At 45.0% G+C, this 20264-nt stretch overlaps 1 protein-coding gene and 1 pseudogene across 3 annotated transcripts in view; both read right to left on the reverse strand.

The window, feature by feature from the left end:
• The window catches only part of DLEC1 (DLEC1 cilia and flagella associated protein), a 68669-nt gene extending 49124 nt beyond the window's left edge, over positions 1–19545 (reverse strand). For all 3 annotated transcript variants that reach the window (XM_023187554.2, XM_023187553.2, XM_023187551.3), the window contains exons 1-3: positions 19119–19545; positions 14323–14473; positions 2379–2489 (exon numbers count right to left, since the gene is read on the reverse strand). In XM_023187554.2, coding sequence (XP_023043322.1) covers positions 2379–2489; positions 14323–14473; positions 19119–19526 — 670 coding nt within the window. In that variant the 5' untranslated portion in view covers positions 19527–19545. The remainder of the gene's footprint in view (positions 1–2378; positions 2490–14322; positions 14474–19118) is intronic.
• On the reverse strand, positions 3838–8672 carry LOC111523235 (annotated as a pseudogene).
• Positions 19546–20264: the final 719 nt, after the last annotated feature.

Raw genomic sequence — 20264 nt, forward strand, 5'->3', positions numbered from 1 at the left:
CAACACATGAATTACTCCTGGAACTTATTCTATGTATTCAAAATGGCCGGGCATGGTGGCTCACACCTATCATCCCAGCACTTTGGGAGGCCAAGGTGGGAGCATCACTTGAGCCCAGGAGTTGACACCAGACTTGGCAACACAGTGAGAGTGAGACCTCATCTCTACCAAAAATAAATTGAAAAATGTGCTGGGTGTGGTAGTGCATGCCTGTGGCCCCACATGCTCAGGAGGCTGAGTGGGGAGAATCACTTCAGCCCAGGAGGCCAAGGCTGCAGTGAGTTATGGTTGTGTTCTGCACTCCAGCCTGGGCAACAAAGCAAGACTCGGTCTCAAAAACAAACAAACAAACAACAACAAAAGTTAGGACTAGAGTGTTAGAATATTTTCCGATATGGTCAAAGAACATGAGTAGACCACTGTCACACACACATGCACGTACACACACCCCACACATGAGCATGCTTTCTGAAGAGCTCACATGTACACACACCCCATACATGAGCTTTCTGAAGAGCCCACAGAAGGAATGAAAGTATAATCCAATCTTTATGAAGACATATTTCATTTTCAATATGCACAGGAAAAACTCTACATGTTTAAACACTAATAGGTAACTGGGTTTTTAATGTAGGTATCTCAAATATTAGTCTTCTCTAATCTTTTCCTCTTTTCTCCTCTCCCCTCCCCTCCCCTCCTCTCCCCTCCTCTCTTTGTATGAGCTTTTTACACCCTTAAGATCATTCCCCGCCCCCTGGCTGAGCGCAGTGGCTCACGCCTGTAATCCTAGCAATTTGGAGGCTGAGGCAGGTGGATCACTTGAGGTCAGGAGTTCAAAACCAGCCTGGCCAACATGGTGAAACCCTGTCTCTACTAAAAATACAAAAAAATTATCCAGGCATGATGGAGGGCACCTGTAATCCCAGTTACTCAGGAGGCTGAGGCTGAGGCAGGAGAATTGCTTGAACCCAGAAGGCAGAGGTTGCAGTAGATCACGCCACTGTACTCAAGCCTGGGTGATGGAGCAAGACTCCGTCTCAAGACGAAAAAAAAAAAAACATCCCCCCCAAAGGTTAAATGAGAACATTCATTGCCAGCAACAATGCAATCAAATGGATACCGTCATAAATCTCTTAGCACAATGCTTGGTTACTTCTCAATATGTGTTAGCCCTATTCTTACTGACCTGCATAAGATATTGAGTTTCCAACTAACTTTAAAATACTAAGTGGTGGCCAGGCACAGTGGCTCATGCCTGTAACCCAGCACTTTGGGAGGCTGAGGCAGGTGGATCACCTGAGGTCAGGAGTTCGAGACCAGCCTGACCAGTATGGAGAAACCCCATCTCTACTAAAAATACACAATTAGCTGGGCACAGTGGCGCATGCCTGTAATCCCAGCTACTTGGGAGGCTGAGGCAGAAGAATCACTTGAACCTGGGAGACGGAGGTTGCGGTGAGCCAAGATCGTGCCATTGCACTCCAGCCTGGGCGACAAAAGCGAAACTCTGCCTCAAAAAAAAAAAAAAAAAAAAACACTAAGTGGCTTAGTACTCCATGACACTTGATTCTGCTACCTCTTTCTTGCCTTACTTCCCTATGCAGCTCAGACCATCAGTGGAACTCTCCCCAGGAGCACCCTCAATTTTCTAGATCCCAATCCTCCCACCCCAAACACCTTCTCAGCCCCAGAAAATCAAACAGTCCCTCAACTGGAGCTGTGGGAGAGCTTGTCTTCTGAGCCCAGCATGCTAGGCAATCCTGATATCTGTCCACAGAATCCATGTAGGGACTTTTCCCTATCCACGTGAGGACTCTTCCAAAAGTCTAACTCCCTGCTTAAGCCCACATCACAGCCTCCCACCCCACTCATTCTCAGAATATCTTGCCTCCCATATCACAGGAAACTGGCCCAATGTCACATACATGTGCATATCCTCTCTGCCTCTCTACCTAGCCTTCCCTATATTCTGAGAGGATGAGAAGCTGCACTCTTCATGCATGGGAAAACCCATAGGTCCATGTTCCAGCTCATGAGGAACACGCTCCCTTGCTTATCTATGTCTTCAGTTTTTCCTTCTCTTGGTTTTTCAACTACGACTCCAAACACTTACATAACTCTTGGTGTTGGGCAGCAGATGTGGGCATCATAGTCCACATGGAGAAGACTGGGCTTCAGTCATACAGGCTGGGGAGCACTAGCGAGAATCTGGCATGCTCAGATGCTCAGATTTGACTTTCCCAACAGTCACCATCGAAATTAAAGGGGGAAAAAAACCTCTGAGCAAGGAAATGGCAGCAGAGGTGGCCAGTGTGGCCCTGCTACTGCAGAACTTCCCCCGAATGATATCAGAGGTGCTGAGGGCACAGAAGCATTACCTTTAGGTGCAGAGTGAAATGGCACTGTATCGGTGTAGTAATCTTCTGGGGAGATCAAACGATGTTTCCGTAGCAACTCGCTGTCTATACACCATCTGAAGACACTCTTCACTTCATAGAAGGGAAGGGGAGAAAAAGGTGTTTGCAGACAGACTGACCTTGAAGAACCCACACCCAAACTTTCTTCATCCTCTAAGTCTAAACTATCTAACAGAATTCCTTCTCAGAACCCTGTGGGAATGTTGAGATTTAAGAAGCTAATCAAGTATCTATCAGCCACTTACAAGAGGCCAGCCATTGGGCAAAGCTGTGTTGTATCATCTGAGCTAAAATACTGTTGCAGAGAAGTCTACAAGAAAATAGAATTATGAGAAATACGGTAGATTGAATAAATGGTCCCAATTCTTCATTCCTGTCTGTATCCAGGCCCTTGACTGTGTGACTCTGCAGTGCCTGCTACTAGAGATAGTGCACTTCTTCACCCCGACTGTGGCTATGTGATGTGCTTTGGCCAATGAGATGTTGGCAAAGGCTTGAAATGCACTTGTGCAGCTGAGCCTTCCCTCTTGTGGCTTTGCCATCATTGTGACAAGAGCTTCCCTGTCCCTTCATCTTAGACCCCAGAAGGAATCCAGAGCAGACCTGAGCCTGACCTACACAAGGAGACACGCCTAGCTGGACCCACAGCTTAGAGCCAGTCCAGCCAGCCAAGCCCAGCCAGCTCGGCCAATTCCCCACTGACCCGCAGACACAGGAGAGAGAAAATCTCAAGAGAGGGAAGGTGATAATTAACGTCTATGGGTGATGAGCCCAGAAATAGTGGCAAACACGTTATTTTTATAACATATAAATAACATTATTTATAAATATTCCAAAGAATTAAAACTAGCAATGGCTACCTTTGGCAAGTGGACTGAGGTTGGAGAGGTGAGGCGGAAAAGGTTTTAAAAATAGACTTTATTTTTTAGACCAGTTATAGGTTTGCAGCAAAATTGAGAGGAAGGTGCAAAGATTCCCCATATACCTCCTGCATGCACAAGGTTCCCCATTATCAACATCCCCCACCAGAGTGATACATTTGTTACTCCTGAAGAACCTACATGGACACATTACTATCACCCGAAGTCCTTGTTTACATTACAGGTCACTCTTGGTGGTGTACATTCTGTGCATTTGTGCAAATTCATAATGTACAAGTGGAGGCTTTTTATTCTTCATTAGAAGTTCTTCTAAACTATTTGATTTTTAAAAACCATATATATTTATTACTTTGATAAAAATTAAAGAAAAAATAGGAAGAATATAAGACTTTTTTAGCTTTTATACAGTTTTATTATCACTTATCAATTCTTGATAGGCAATGCCAGCCTGGAAGTGGGCATTTCCACACTGCAAACAAGAGAGCCGCCTAGCCGCCCGCATCGGTCCTGGCCTCAGGTAGGGGACAGTGCAGCCATGCTCAAGAGCAAGCGGCTATGTCTGGTTTTGCGGGGCAACCTAGAGCACCAGAAAGTGGTGTCACACAGGGGATCAGGACTGGGCAGAGACAGCACTGAAAAATCTCATTCCCCTTCATCCCATCCCTCAACAGATGTTTCCAGGCAAGAAGATATGGGCGTGTTTGTAAGAGTGAATGGAGTAAGCAGATATTACCAGGAGAGCTTTTAGACATTCTTAGGGATGTATAATTTAAGTATGCTTCATAATATTTCAGATACATCAAGAGGAATAAAGAATAATACAGTGAATATCCATGTACCCATAAGTCATTGCTAAGACAGTTAACCCCCACCATATTTTGAAGTTACAGATTCTTAAAAACAGAACTTCTCCTGGCCAACATGGTGAAACCCCGGCTCTAAAAACACAAAAAACAAAAAACAAAACTTCTGCATGTCTTAAATATAACATGTCATATGTCATCACACCTATGTGATCCATGTAGTTCTAATAATCGATTCTTACCGCTTTTTAGTATACGATAGACAATAACCTACCTGTCCATTCCTCTAATGATGCACCCCTGAGCTGTCTCCAGGTGTTTGCTATTTCAAGCTTCTGAATACATTTTCTTGTCTGTACATACAAGAAGCTCCCTACTGGACTTGCTGTCACCAAGGAGGCCCACAAAAGGCAGTGGTCTCGCCCACTGACCTTCACCCCTTTCCCTGACATCATCATCATCATTCTGTGTGAAAGGACATCCCTCTGGCTTTAATTTGCTGATCAGTAAGAATGAGCATTTTTATTTATTTTTCCATTTCTGCAAATTCCCATTCATGGTTTTTGCTCTTTCCTAAGTGAGCTGTTTGCCACTTTCTTATTGACTCCTAATTCTTTATGTATTCTGGATACCGAATCTGTTCGTTATATTTGCTTTTGTGGATTTTGTTTTCGCTTTTTTTTTTTTTTTAAGGTGAAAGCAAGTTTATTAAGAAAGTAAAGGAATAAAAGAATGGCTACTCTATAGGCAGAGGAGCCTGTTTTTATTTTTTATTTCAAAATAAAGAAGTTTAAAATTTAATGCAGTTGGCCAGGCATGGTGGCTCACACCTGTAATCTCAGCACTTTGGGAGGCCAAGGAGGGCAGATCACTTGGGGTCAAGAGTTCGAGACCAGCCTGGCCAACATGGTAAAACCACATCTCTATTAAAAATATAAAAACTAGCCAGGCGTGGTGGCGCATGCCTGTAATCCCAGCTACTCAGGAGGCTGAGGCAGGAGAATCACTTGAACCCGGGAGAGAGAGGTTGCAGTGGGCCGAGACTGAGCCACTGCACTCCAGCCTGGGTAACACAGTGAGACCCTGTCTCAAAAAACAAAAACCAAAAACCACTAAATTTAACTACATTAATTTTTTTTTTTTTTTTTTTTTTTTTGTGACAGGGTCTCGCTCTGTTGCCCAGGCTGGAGTGTGGTGGCACAATCTCAGCTTATTACAACCTCCACCTCCCTAGCTCAGGTGATCCTCCCATCTCAGCCTGCCAAGTAGCTGGGAGGCGCATGACACCACACTCAGCTATTTGTGTGTGTGTGTGTGTGTGTGTGTGTGTGTGTGTGTTTTTTTTTTTTTTTTGTATAGAGATGAGGTTTCACCATTTTGCCCAGGCTGGTCTCAAACTCCCGGGCTCAAGTGATCCACCCAACTCAGTCTCCCGAAGTGCTGGAATTACAGGTGTGAGCCAGCACGATCAGCCTGAATTTCTTAATGTTTTCTTCACTATTTGGGCTTTTAGGACCTTGTTCAAGAAGTCCTTTTGTCTCCAGAGCTCATGAAGATGCTTTCTCATAGCACCTTCTAGGCTTTAAAACATTCAGAGCTTATTTGCTGTGTGGTGTTGGCGAGGGCTCTAATTTTTCTCCCCGCAACCCAGATAACCAGGGTCACCCAGTTAACAGAGTTTTAGAGTCCACGTTGCTTTCCGTTGCTCACACCTTCACTGACTGCTCTGTTCATCGGCCTATCTCAGACTCACACCCTTTCTCCAGGACCACTCTCCTTCTGCTGGAAGTATGTTCTTTAGTGTGTTCCTTGAGTCTCACTCTCCTGAGTTTCTTGTTGTGATAAATTCTGTTTCCCAGCTGGAAATGCCTTTACCATGAGCAGATTCTTGAACAACCATCTATTTCAATGCCTGATTCTAAGCTGACGGTGAAGAGTTCCAAGTCACACTCACTGTATCACATGGCTTCCGGCTCCTACTGTGGCCACTACAAAGTCTACTCTCAGTCTCAGCATCTGCTCTCTGTAATTTGTGTTTTTTCCTTGGCTGCATTTAAGATTTTCTCTTTGCGCTTAGTGTCCTGCAGTTTCATTATGATATGGATGTGGATTTCTGTGCTTCCTGATTCTCTGTGTTCAGGCTTTCATAAGTTACAGAAAATTCCTGGTCATTGTCACTTCAAGCCTCACGTCGCCACACTTCGCTGTTTAAATTTGTGCAATGCCTCATCCTGATCTCCACACTTCTTATGTTTCATGTTTTCTATCTCTTTGGTTCTCTAGTCTGCATTTCTTCTGATTTTCTTTTCCATCTACTAATTCAAAATCTCTGTAGCCAAAATGGACCTGTTGTTAAACCCACAGTTTCATCTATTGTAGTTGTCATTTCCAGATGTTCTCTTTGATTCCTCCCCAGTCTGCTAGGTCATTTTTAGTGGTCTTGTGCCTCCTGGTTCAGGCTGTTTCCTTCCTTTAGTCTACAAATATCTCAAGCATTCTTAGTTTAATTTAGGATGTCAAAGGCTGGGTTCTCAGAGGTTCAGTTCCACTGTGGTTCTGCTGACTTACTCGTGGTGGCTTTTTCTGTATGTGCTTGGTAATTTTACCTGTGAGCTCATGTTTAGCTGGTTTTAACCTGGGGAAATCCAGAGAGACCTGGGTGTGCTGGGAGCAGCCACCCACCATGCATGTTCTCACTAAGTTTGCAAAGAACACCATTCTTTTAACCTGGGCCACTTCTCAGGGTTGTGCTTATAGCAAGTGGCCTAGAGGAATGAGGTCATGTTTTTTCTGGTCAAAGTGCAGGTTTGTTGATTGTCCACTGAAAAAGCAGTGAATTCTCCAACTCAGCATGCATCGGCCATGACACCAGCCCCACTGCTTGCACAGCATCTGCTTGGGCCCCTTGTGTCACTCCGTGGGAAACCTGTGCCAGCAAGAGGCTCATGCTGCTTGCTGTGCTCCAAGGACCCAGGAATCTCGTATCTTCAGTCAACATCTGTGAAACACTAGGCTAGCAGGTTAGTCTGTAAACAGAGTAGAAGCCAGACCCAGAAAAACGTCAGTCTCTCCAGGTGCCTGCACGCTGCCCTCATGGAGGCAGGAGAGCTCCTCAATGTGTTTTCCAGATCATGCAGCTACCACCAACACAAATTTCAAACCTTTGTAATGGGAAGCTATGCTTACACATCTCAGGGGAGCTTTGGCCACCTCAATGCAAGATCTCAGATAAACTTCCCTCTGGACTCCAGTGGACAGAGGCCTCATCGTCTTTGAGGACGCAGTTCCAACTCCACACCTCATGTGGTTCAAGGCTTCAGCTCTGTGCCACAAGTTGCTGGTCACAGGAAGCAGTGGTTCCTGCTTTTGGCTGATGCACCCAAGGCCAGCCAGGGGTGTGGGTTTTCCCTCAGAATAAACGCCTTTAGAGGCTACGGTTCTGGTTTCAGCTCCCCCTTCGTTTCTGGCCATTGGGAGATTTCCCTTGCTTATTTGTGAGTTCACCTATGCAGCTATCTGAACCGTTCCAGCAACATTCAAAGCTATCAAAGATTCTGCATTTCTCATAGAGAGAGCAGAGCTTGCTGTGCAGGTACTCGTGGTCCTGGTGGGTCTCCACCAACCTGCTCTCTATGTTGAGGTCCCACACCTTCACCGACAGGTAGTCTCTGGTCATCAGGTACTGTCCACTATGGCTAAATCTTACACTGGGTATGGATGAAATTATTTGTGAGAAGAAGGACCTACTGCTGGGATCTTGAGGCTCTTCAAAACACTTGGGAGTGCTTGTTGCACAGGGCCAAGGAGCCATGCTGCTCGGTCGATGGTCCCTTTGCTGCTACTGTAGACAAGCGCGTTGCACTGGTGTGAGTGGAACTTGGCTGCCACAAAGACTTCCGTCAGCTCCTCTATGTTAGCAGGTTTGATGTCTACCATGTCAAAACGTCTATCTGTGATTTCTAAGTGTCATAAATTAATTCTCAGGTCATTGATAGTGCATAATTCTAAGTGGATCTTGAAGTCATCCATCTTCATCATTCAAGTTATAACTTTCTGCTCTTTTATCTCATCTACTTCTTTTCCATAATTTTATAGTTTTATCATTTGTAGAGAGTAGAAAATGAGCAGTGTTCTCTTGTAACCATCTAATTTTATTTTTTCCTCAATTTCTAGACTTTCCTAATAGCCAAACCCTGGTTTATAACCTTTAAAGGTACTGTAAACATTATATTCTCCCCTAGAATGAGGGCAGCTTTTATTCTCCACTTCCTGCTGAAAAATAACTCTACCGTCCTTGTCTTCTGCCACAGGAGCTCCAGAGTAATTAAACTCAATGGTGGAAATGATATCTGCTGCAGAGTGAGGCTATGTAGCCCCTTGGTCACTCACTGCTGGTCATCAAAGCCTCTTCTGGCCTCTCCCCTGCGGCAGATCTTCAGTCATGTCCTCCTCGATGGCCCCATCGACTTGTGAGAAGCACCACTGGAACTCATTGCCCACCAGCAGCAGCCGCCTCCAGCTCCTGTTACGGCAGCAGGCAGCGGGGACAGGTGGGGTTGGGCAGGGACCATGGTGGACCAGGGAGGAGGCTTCTGTGCCACTGCCGCTGAGCGAACAGTCCCGGCTGTCACCACCGCCCAAACAGAAGACTTGTTGGAAGTTTTCAAACTTTGTTGTTTGCCCCATTAGCCAAGATTGCTCCATGTCATAAGACATGGTGCCAGCCAGGTGTGGTAGCTCACACCTATAATCCCAGCACTGTGGGAGGCCAAGGTGGGTGGATTGCTTGAGCCCTGGCATTCAAGACAAGCCTGGGCAACACAGTGAAACCTCATCTCTACAAAAAATACAAAAATTAGTGGAGGTGGTGGTGCCCAGCTACTACTGAGGTGGGAGGATCCCTTGGGAGGTAGAGGTTGCAGTGAGCCAGGATGGAGCCAATGCCCTCCAGCAAAAAAAAAAAAAAAAAAAGGAGAGAGAGAGAGAGACATGGTGCCTTTGAATGGTCTTTCCTTTTGGAGGTCTCCTATAACCAACCTATCAGTGAAGACACGCCTTCCCCCATCACGTATGTTCATTGAGAGTTCCATCAGGAAAACAGAAACCAATCTATGTATAGCAAATATTAAAGGTTTTAATACAGAGGATTGCAGACTGAGGGAAATAATGTCAGGGAAGCCATCTGCTATAGTTTAGGAGTTTGTTCCCTCAAATCTTATATTGAAATTTGTTCCTGAGGTTGGAGGTGGGCCCAATGGGAAGTGTTGGGTCATGGGAGTGGACCCCTCATGCGTAGATGAATGCCCTGGGTGCGGGCAGGCAGGGAGTGAGTCCTCACTATATTAGCTCACCTGGCCCCCCCGGGCCCCCCACTCACACTTGTCTTCTCGCCATGTGATGCCTGCATGGCTCCCCTTTGCCTTCCCCCATGAGTGGAAGCAGACTGAGGCTTTCACCAGATGCCCAGTATTCCAGCCTGCAGAATGATGAGCCAAATCAACCTCTTTTCTTTATAAATTACCCAGTCTCAGGTATTCCTTTACAACAACACAAATGGACTAAGACATCATCATTAACAACTTCAGCCAGCAGCACTGAAGCAAGGCTTTCGTAAGATGTTATCTGGAAACTCAGCCTGGGCAACATGGCAAGACCCTGTCTCTACTAAAAATACAAAAAACTAGCTGGGTGTGGTGCTATGTGCCTGTGGTCCCAGCTACTAGGGAGGCTGAGGTGGGAAGATCACTTGAGCCCAGGAGTCAAGGGTTGCAGTGAGCTAAGAGTTGTACCGCTGCACTCCAGCCTGGGTGACGAAGTGAGACCCTGTCTCCAAAAAAAAAAAAAAGTTATCTGGAAGCTGTTTTGAAACTCACAGCCACTCAATCATGTGCCTACTACTGCCTTTTGAAATAAATGGCCTTCCTTTCCAAAACTCACCAAGGGCCTCTCATCAGTTGACCTATCCTGGAAGCACAAGGGGGAGGTGCCTTCTGGGAAATGTACTCCCTGATCTCTCCTTGGCAACAGAGACTTTAGCAGGGGGTAACAGCAATACCAAGTTGACACATGCTAGCCCAGTTCCCAAGGACTTTGGTGATGGCCTATTTAAAATATCAAAAGATAAGACTTCCATACAAAGGATAAAGGCCATGTGACAAGAAGATGTATCCTCTCTCTTCTGATACAATTCTTTCCACAGTCCTGCCCCAGGGCATGGGTGGCTATGTGCTGTGTCTGCAGGAGCTGTCAGGCCTGGACATGTAGCTCATGAGCCTTGGAAAAGCCCGTTCTGGCTTCGTGACCATCTTTTCTCCTCTGGGAAGGGTGGGCTTCCTATGCTAACACTGTGGATCCTAGGCATGGCTCTGCGAGGTCTTGGATAATGTGGACAAGTTTCCAGCAAGGGACAAGAAAGAATGAAAGCACAAGATGTTCTGCAGCATTCTGATCTTTCTCCCTCACTTTTGAGAATTTACATATGCTTGCCACTTTGTCACATTTGTATTAGCAAACAGAGAAAGGTTGCCTCTATGCCTCAAATAAGAAACTTTTAGGGGAATGTCCTTATTGCCAGTTATCTAAGCAATAAAAATAAGTTACCTTGCCCTTCTCTGAGAAGCAGACACCAGAGGGGTACCCATGGAACTGGATTAGGGTGTCTACTTATTCACTTCTTAAATAAAAGAAAGACAGATTACCAGCAGAGACCTGAGAAACCAGGGCAGATAATGTCTGATTAGAACTTAATATCGTTCTTGGGTAAAAATAAAATGAAAGTCATTGAAAAATTCTCCAAACTGACATTTGTCTCCTGGTTCTCAATGTTTTATTTCACTTTCATTAAAAAAACAAACAAACAAACAAAATCAAAGTAGTTAATTATTTAATCTCTAGCCAACAACAACACAAAAGGGATAGTAGCTGACTCCCAGGACTCAAGGAACATCAGGCAACCAGTAAAGACTCTGGAAATTTGCTACCAATAATCTCTGCCAAAATCCACATTATCTGGGCCACCATTGAGGGAGGGGTCCTTGCAGCTACACTCTGCTGTGGTGGAGGAGGAAACAGGAAGAGATACAACTCCTGTGCCAGAGTGTTACTGTTTAATGGGACTTGAGTCTCAGAGGTCTGGCAGGCCTAACGAAGGATAGGGCTTCTGCTGCTCAGAGCTACACTCTAAGAGAAGTCATCAACACTCCTGAGACACTGTGGCTAATCAACAATCCTTCCTCCTCCCAACAGAAGAAAGCCATGGGTTTTGACAGCAGACACACCCAGGTTCAAATCTAAGTCCCACCCCTTCTAAGTTGTGGGGGGCTTCAGGGAAGTCGTTTGATCATCTAAGTTTAGTTCCTACACCTGTAAGATAGAAAGAAAACCTACCTTACAGGGTTGTCGGGAGGATTTAGTGGGATAACCTGTGCAAAGCATATTAGCATCTGGTCCCTAGTAGGTCCTCATAAGTTTAAATGCCCTTCTAAGGCACTGTATTTTCCACTTCTTCCTCTCTCTAGATCTTTCCCTCTAGGCCACAGATATAACAAGTCTTCTAAATATACTGTCTTTTCTGTCTACTGCACTGAAAAATGATAATTTTCAAGAATTCAGGAGAATAGGTCAAAGTCTTTGAGGGGAGTGGTGGAGGGAATAAAAGGAATCAGGGTTTCTTGAAGAAATGGCTGATTCCAGGTCTGGGGCCAGAAATACCCAAGATGAACCTGGAACATCTCACCAGCTCAGAAAGCAAGGAAGTTATCAAAGACAGCTGGTTGTCAAATGAATCAGCAGCTTGAAAAGGCTCTCTGCCAAAGATGGAACAATTTGAGCACCAAAAGGATAATAAATAATTTGCAGTCATGAAATCCAAGAGTCCACAATGATTCTAAAACAACCAGAAAAACCTCATTAGTCACCTTTGGCAGATGTTAGGGGAACCAACTCAGTATTTTAAACACTGGCAAATAAAGGGAAAGAATTAATGCTGCCCATACTTTGGGGTAATCAAAGTAGTTTCCAAAAAGTTTATCTTTATAGAAGTACTTCAGCTGACAAATAAATAAAGAATGATAGAATTATTATTACCATTAGCATTTCATTATAATTTGTAACCCCTAATGAAATAACAAAATAAAAAGGCTGCCAGCATCATGAAAAAAGAGATATCAACCACATATCACGTACCTCCTGAGGGAAACACACAGCATCACCTATGAAGTGCTCTTTCCCCACCACCCAGTCTGCATTGAACCTAAGCCTCATAAAGTCTCAAGAACTAATTACAGATTTATAGGAAATACAAGGAAGAACAGGTTAAATGACACCATGATGCTGATATCAGTAAAATTCAGACTATGGGCAAGTCTATAGGGAAAACAACCCAATTTTGATTATAGATAGTTAATTGCCCCCAAGAGCATGGTTAACATTCTGAGATACAAGTTTTCAGCTTTTTTTTCATGCATATATACTATAAAAATGGGATTATCCTAACATTGTTCTGTAACTTTTTTGCTAAATTAATAAATAGCAGACAGCCATCTATATCTACAACACAGGTGTAATTCATTCTTTTAAACAACTTTGTAGTATTCCATAGTGTGGATATGCCATAATTCATAAAGTCAACTTTATCTCTGCATAGCTGTATTTCTAAAGGATCACTCTTTAAACTTCTGCATTAAGAAAATAGTTTTCAGTGAATGCTGGTGGTTTGACGATGGAGCTTTGATGAGGAACAAGATATTGGTGTAATCTGAGAATACCTCTCTACAAAATGCTAATCAATTATAATCTGATTTGGAGAATTTAATGCAGAAAATCCTGGCAGACACCAACCCACTCAGGGGATGGAGGTTAACACCACGTGACCCTCCTGGTGTGCAGCAGTGAGATGAACAAGGAATAACTTTATGTGGTGTTGTTGCCCAGAATGTGTGCCTAAGTCTGGTCATGGGGAAGCATCAGACAGAACCATCTCCACCCTGCAGAATATAAGTCTGGTCAAGAACTGTCAGGAAGATGAAAGACAAGAAAAGATCAAGGAATTGTTCCCAATGAAGGCATCTAAACAACAGATATGACAATTGCATGTGACATGACTTCCTGGACAGGATCCTGGGCCTGAGAGGGGAAAAAGCCACAGTGGGACAGTCGGTAAAATTTGAATGGGATGTAAAAGTTGTCCAAATCAAAATGGAGTCACTTGTGTTACAAAAAATACCCTGACAAATGGAGCTGGGGAAGGCCATGCATAAATGCCTGATAACAAGAATTACCACAAAAGACACCTTGTATTAGTCCATTTTCATACTGCTATGAATAAATACCTGAGACTGTGTAATTTACAAAGAAAAAGAGGTTTAATGGACTCACAGTTCTCCATGGCTGGGGAGGCCTCACAATCATGGTAGAAGGTGAAGGAGGAGCAAAGGCATGTCTTACACAGTAGGCAAGAGAGTGTGTGCAGGGGAACTGCCCTTTATAAAACCATCAGATCTCATCAGACTTATTCACTATCATGAGAATAGCAAGGGAAAAACCTGCCCCCTGATTTAGTACCTCCCACCAGGTCCCTCCCATGACACGTGGGGATTACGGGAGCTATAATTCAAGGTGAGATTTGGGTGGGGATGCAGATAAACCATATCATGCCACAAAAATCACAACCTCACAAAATGTCATTGCAACCTTACATACACACAAAAATCTGCCCGGCAACTGCCTGTTTAACCTCAGACTGGTACTACTCTTGTTAATGATTCTTTAGCCAAGGATAATTACTTCAAAACCATCGTATAATCCTCCTCACGTTTCCTTTAAAAACCTTTGTCTTCCTTTACCTCCCTGAATATGCACACAGTTTACAATGGCACGTGTATTCCCATTGCAGTGCCCATCATTTTCTTTTAGAGAGTCTCTCTCTGCTATTTAGGTTGACAAGCATCTGTGGGTTAGAGGTTAGTGTTGCACAGAAACTGATTTCCAGGTTGTGGGGGTTACATGCTGGTTATGTAGGACAGCATTCCTGTTTTGGAGATACACATACTGAAGTGTTTTGTGGTAATGAAATATTCTTTTGTGGTAATATTCATATTATCATATCTGCAACTTGCTCTCCAAATATCCAGAAAAAGCCTAGAGAGTGGGCGATGGAGCAAACACAGTAAAATATCAACAGCCCGGGAACTGGGCGGGCATATGGGAGTTCTTTATACACACCTGGAGGCAACTTGACAAGGCTCTCAAGGTCCTGTACTCCAACCTGGCTCATGACCCGCTCGTTTTCCGCAATAGCCCGTGCTTGGGCCTGAGTGATATGTCTCTCCAACATTTCAAACTCATCCAGCCGCTGCTTATAGAGCTCCCGAATCTGGCAGGGGGATGATCAAATGCACAGAAATATGGTGAGATTACTTACCATTACTTAGCTTTACACAGCCCTACCCCAGGATCAGGGCTTCCAGTGAAGCACAGAATAGTCAGAGAACTATTGCAACCATCTGGTCTGACCTACTAGATCTGAAAACTGAGACCCATAGAGGGGAAAGGTTTAAAGGTTTCATAGTAAGGCCAGTAACAGACTTGAGCTTGGTTACCTGTCTCCTGGCTTCACAGTAAAGAGAGCTGCCATCCAAACAGTGAAATACCAAATATAAGTTAGCACACTTCCTGTGGTGCCACCCAGATCCCCATTCAAGGAAGGACTTGTTCCCTAGCTTCAGGTGATGTCATCAGCAGACAGTCCCTTCACAGTCCACCTAAGCTGCTGGAAAGGAGTCACCTGAGACCATGTCTTTTCTGCAGCACCCACATCCTGTGTCTGAGAGAGGCAGGGGTATAAAGGCCTGGCCATTTTGACCCAAAGAGAGAAACTCTGACAGGCAATACTCTCTCCAGGGCAACCTGCTGCATTTGTCAAAGCTTGTTGACAAATGCATCATCAGAGTTCAGCTTCTTCCATGGCTCACTCCTTCTTCTGTTCCCTTCCCCTCACAGGTGTTGATAGCTAACAAACACCTGTAGCCCAAACGCTGTCACAGTACTTGTGCCCAGAGAGTCCACTTGGATGCCCAACATACTCCTCAAGACTAATTACAGATTGACTAGTCAATCAGCCAAACTTCTGATCCATATTTTCTGGTTCAGACTTCTCGAGGCAAGAAGCAGAGAACTCACCGGTGCGGGTAATATGAAAGAGTTTGCATTAGCCAGGCATGGTGGTGTGCACCTGTAGTCCCAGCTGCTTGGCAGGCAAGAGAATTACTTGAGCCTAGGAGTGCAAGATCAGACTGGGCAACACAGTGAAACCCTGTTTCTTTCTTTTCCTTTCTTTTTTTTTTTTGAGACAGAGTTTTGCTCTTGTTGCCCAGGCTGGAGTGCAATGGCATGACCTCGGCTCACTGAAACCTCTGCTCCCAGGTTCAGGCGATTCTCCTGCCTCAGCCTCTGAAGCAGCTAGGATTACAGGCACCTGCCATGCTGCCCAGCTAATTTTTTGTATATTTTTTAGTAAAGATGGGGTTTCACCATGTTGGTCAGGCTGGTCTTGAACTCCTGACCTCAGGTGATCTACCCACCTCAGCCTCCCAAAGTGCTGGGATTGCAGACATGAGCCCCTGCACCCAGTCTTATTTTCCTTTCTTATTTATTTATATTTTAGAACTGGAGTCTTGCTTTGTGGCTTAGTCTGGAGTACAGTGGTGCAATCACAGCTCACCCCTGCCTGCTCTTCCTGGGGTCAAAGGATCCTCCTGCCTCAGCCTCCAAATAGCTGGGACTACAGGCATACACCACCATATCCAGCTAATTTTTAAATTTTTGTAGAGATGGGGTCTCAAACTCCTGGACTCAAGTAATCCTCCCATCTCAGCCTCCCAAAGTGCTGGAATTACAGGCATGAGCCACCATGCTCGGCCAACCCCACTTCTTTTAAAGAAAAAGAAAAAAACAGTTTATGTAGGAAGACAGTGTTCCTTATTGTATTCTTAAAGTTGGTGGGATCGCAAAGATGTTTACTTAGTCATTCTTTTAATAAAGATTTATTGTGTACCCAGGCGTGGTGGCGGGCACTTGTAATCCCAGCTATTCGGGAGACTGAGGCAGGAGAATCACTTGAACCCAGGAGGCAGAAGTTGCAGTGAGTTGAGACTGCAAAATGGTGCCATTGCACTCCAGCCTGGGCAACAGGAGCGAAATTCCATCTTAAAAAAAAAAAAGATTTATTGTGTAATTACCATTTACATTTGGGGAAATGAATCAGATATGGTTTCTGCCCTTAAAGAGTTTACAGTTTAGCAGGAGGGGCCTGGCAAGGATACAAATAGGTGAAATCAACTCTTAAAAGTGCTATGATAGCATATGAATGAGGATATAAGGAAGGCTAAGAGGAATTAACTAAATCTTTCTGGGGTCAGGAAACGCCTTTCAGGAGACAGTGGCCTAGGACAGTTCCTCAGATATAAAGTACTATGTTCTATGTCATGTGTTTTATTATTTGGGTCTCCTGACAATCTGTGACCCTAATTTTTGGATGTAGGAATTAGCATCTTATCCAAATAACAAGGCCAACTATCACTTACTGAGGGCTTACTATGTTGTAAATACTCAATATTGTAAATGCTTTACTGTATTGACTTATTTAATCCTCAAAACAACCAACCCATGGGGTGAATATTATTATCTGCATTTTAAAGATAAGGAAACTGAGGCATATAGAAGTAAATACCACCCCAGGTCATATAGATGGTATGTGCAGGAGCCAGGACTTGAACCCAGAGTGTACGGTTCCAGAGCATTTGCTCTTAATCATTAGACCATGCGATATTTCTGTAGGTGGGCCTGGGGAAGATCAGCTGCCAAGGGGGTTATCTGAGGGAAAACTCAGGCAATGCAGACACTCATACGGAAGAGTGATTATTGCTTCTCCCAGGGAGAACGAATTTGAGTCCTGTACAGACAGTCATATGGCAGTGACATCTAGAGACAAGTGAGGAAAAGGAAAGAACAGATGACAAAAAAGGAAAGAGGGAGAGGAATATAGGTATAAGAACAGCAACACTGCCGGGTATGTTGGCTCACGTCTGTAATCCCAGCACTTTGGGAGGCCAAGGCAGGTGGATCATGAGGTCAGGAGTTCAAGACCAGTCTGGCCAACATAGTGAAACCCTGTCTTTACTAAAAACACAAAAAATTAGCCTGGTGTGGTGGTGTGCGCTTGTAATCCCAGCTACTTGGGAGGCTGAGGCAGGAGAATCACATGAACCCAGGAGGTGGAGGTTGCAGTGAGCCGAGATCACTCCACTGCACTCCAGCCCAGGCGACAGTGCGAGACTCTGTCTCAAAAAAAAAGAAAAAAACAAAAACCCAGCAACATTACAGAAGTGGAATAACAGACGCCTGCTCTTTTCAAAGTTTCTTTTTTTGTAATTACAAAATTAATTCATGTACATTGCAAAATTCAGACAATATAGAAATGTGCAAAAAAAAGTTAAATGTCCCATAAGAGTATTGTTAACATTTTGTTGTAAAAGTTTTCAGCTTTTTTTCCCATGCATATATATTATAAAAAATGAAATTATCCTAACATTGTTCTATGGCTTTTTTGCTAAATTAATAAATGGCAGGCCAGGCGCGGTGACACACGCTTGTAATCCTAGCACTTTGGGAGGCTGAGGTGGGCAGATAACTTGAGATCAGGAGTTGGAGACCAGCCTGGCCAACATGGTGAAACCCCATCTCTACTAAAAATACAAAAATTAGCTGGGCGTGGTGGTGCATGCCTGTAATCCCAGCTACTTGGGAGGCTGAGGCAGGAGAATCGCTTGAACCCAGGAGACGGAAGTTGTAGTGAGCCAAGATCGCACCACTGCACTCCAGACTGGGTGGTATAGTGGCTACTTATAGGACAGATACTGAGCAGATAGAATCCAATGAACTGGGTGACTGGTCATGGGTTTATAGGTTTATAATGCTCCATATATTCTGGCTCACGTGAATGACAGGGATGTGAGTCTGAAGTTCAGGGGCAAGGTCTGGCTGGGTAGGCTGAAGTCTTAGCAGAGTGAATGTGGTGACGCATGAATCACAGAGTACAGGGTCCCAGCCAGGGGCTCTGGCTGCACTTGAGGAAGCCTGTAACCCATGGAGGAGGCGAGGCTGGTCCTATAAGTATCTCATATACTGTATGGGTCTTCATTTTGTTAATGTCTATCTACCTCAGCTAGGTTGAAAGCTACAGAGGACAGGTTGCGTGTGTGAGGGTGGGTGTGCCCGAACACTGGCGTTTTTATTCACTGCTGAATCCCCACTGCCTAGAACAGAGTATGACATCCAGCAGACATTCAACAAATGTATTAAGTGAAGGAATGACTCAAGTTAAGGACGTGGGATGCATGTCACTTAAGGGGCAGGTAGAGGACAGAACAGAAAGGAGAAGAAGAAGATCTGAGAGGCAGGAGGCACACCGGGGTAAAGGATCGGGTATGGGAGAAGTGCCCACAAGTTTAAGGGAGTCCCCAGTAGTGTGGCCAGCAGAGGCGGACTCAGCACAGAGGCCCCAAGTCAGCTGGTTTTCTCCTTATACAGACGAGGAAGCAGAGTTGCTGTTCTAGAGACTAGACAGGCTTCCTAAAATCTGCGCATGAATGGCCAGTCAAGATTGTGATTTGTGATACAAAGGCACCCCAAAGCCGGGTGACTTTTGGCTTTATCACCTCCATGGAACAACTATTCAGCGGTCTGCCACAGTCATTCATTGATATACGCAATATATAATGTATGTGTCTAGAGAAATACAGACAGGTGCTATAGATATACGCCGCACGTTGTGTGGTATGTGTGGTATTTGCATATGTGTGTGTATGGATAGAGCGTCCTTCCACTAGAATGTCGGGCCCACGGACACTTTGGCATGATGGGCTGTTTCTCAGCTGCAGCCCCAGATCCTGGAACAGCGCTTGGCACCTGGCCGGCGCTGACGCGTGCCGAGCGCTGAGTCCCCGGCACCGCCGCGTTACCTGCTGCAGCTGGTCCACGAACTCCTTGTGGCGTTTATTTTCGCTGCCGCGGGCCTTGATCAAACTTGCGCTCACTTCGTCGCCGATGACCTCGGCAGAGTACAAGTTGCGGAAGACACCGGTGAGCAAGTGCGAGATATCTTGGGTGCGCAGCGAGGAGGGGCGCAGACGAAGCAGCTGAGGCTCGGGAGGCGCCGCCAGCGCAAGCTGCGTGAAGCGACGGGGCCGAGCTGCGAAGTTGTAGTGGAAGCCCTCGGAGTAGGAGAGGGAGGAATACAAGGACTTCCAGGTGGGCTGGCTGGGGCTGCTGGACCCGGCTGGTGGCGAAGTTGGCGCCCACATTATCCCCTGGCACTCGTTGGTCCGGGACGCTAAAGATCCCCGCCTTATGGAGCTCCTGGTCTCCATGGCAACTGAGACGCGGCTAACTCCCTGCTGCACTTCTGCTTCCGGCCCTACCCCTTCCGCCTTGCCTTTCTCTCGGATCACGTCATCGCTGTGGTCATCCTAAACATTCGCATCTTCAGCATCGTCCTTTTAAAAGTGAGCTTACTAAGTGTGAGGACCCATGGAGAAAGGTTTAATTGACACAGCCAGGCCTGTCTGCAAAACCTTGTACCTAACTACCTACCTTCATCCATTCTTTAATTTGTTAAGCAACTGTTCCATTCACTCATCATATTTATTGTGTAAAGATTGTGTTTCAGGTCTGTGCTGGTAGCTGAAGATACTAAAGAAGTATGATGCTGCTTCTGCCTTCAGGAAGTGCGCAGTTGTGTATGTGTGTGTTTGTGATGAAGGTGGTGGGTGTGGAGGTAACAGTAAAACAACTGTACTTTAGTGGATTAAGGCTAAGGTGGAGATAAATATTGGTTGTCATGGAACTACAAAGGAGGACAGGAACTTAGTCTGTAGAAGGAGTGATTACTTCTTGGAACAAATGAAAACCAAGCAGAGATTTCAAAGAGTGAGTAGACTGAACATCATTAGTCATCAGGGAAGTGGAAATTAAAACCACAATGCAGTACTACAGTTAGTAGAATGACAAAAAACAAAAAAGTACTTAAATAAGAGCCAGGTGTGTGTGATGGCTCACACCTGTAATCCCAACACTTTGGGAGGCTGAGGCAGGAGGATCACTTGAAG

Source organism: Piliocolobus tephrosceles, chromosome 2, assembly GCF_002776525.5.
Source record: "Piliocolobus tephrosceles isolate RC106 chromosome 2, ASM277652v3, whole genome shotgun sequence".
Lineage (NCBI taxonomy): Eukaryota > Metazoa > Chordata > Mammalia > Primates > Cercopithecidae > Piliocolobus > Piliocolobus tephrosceles.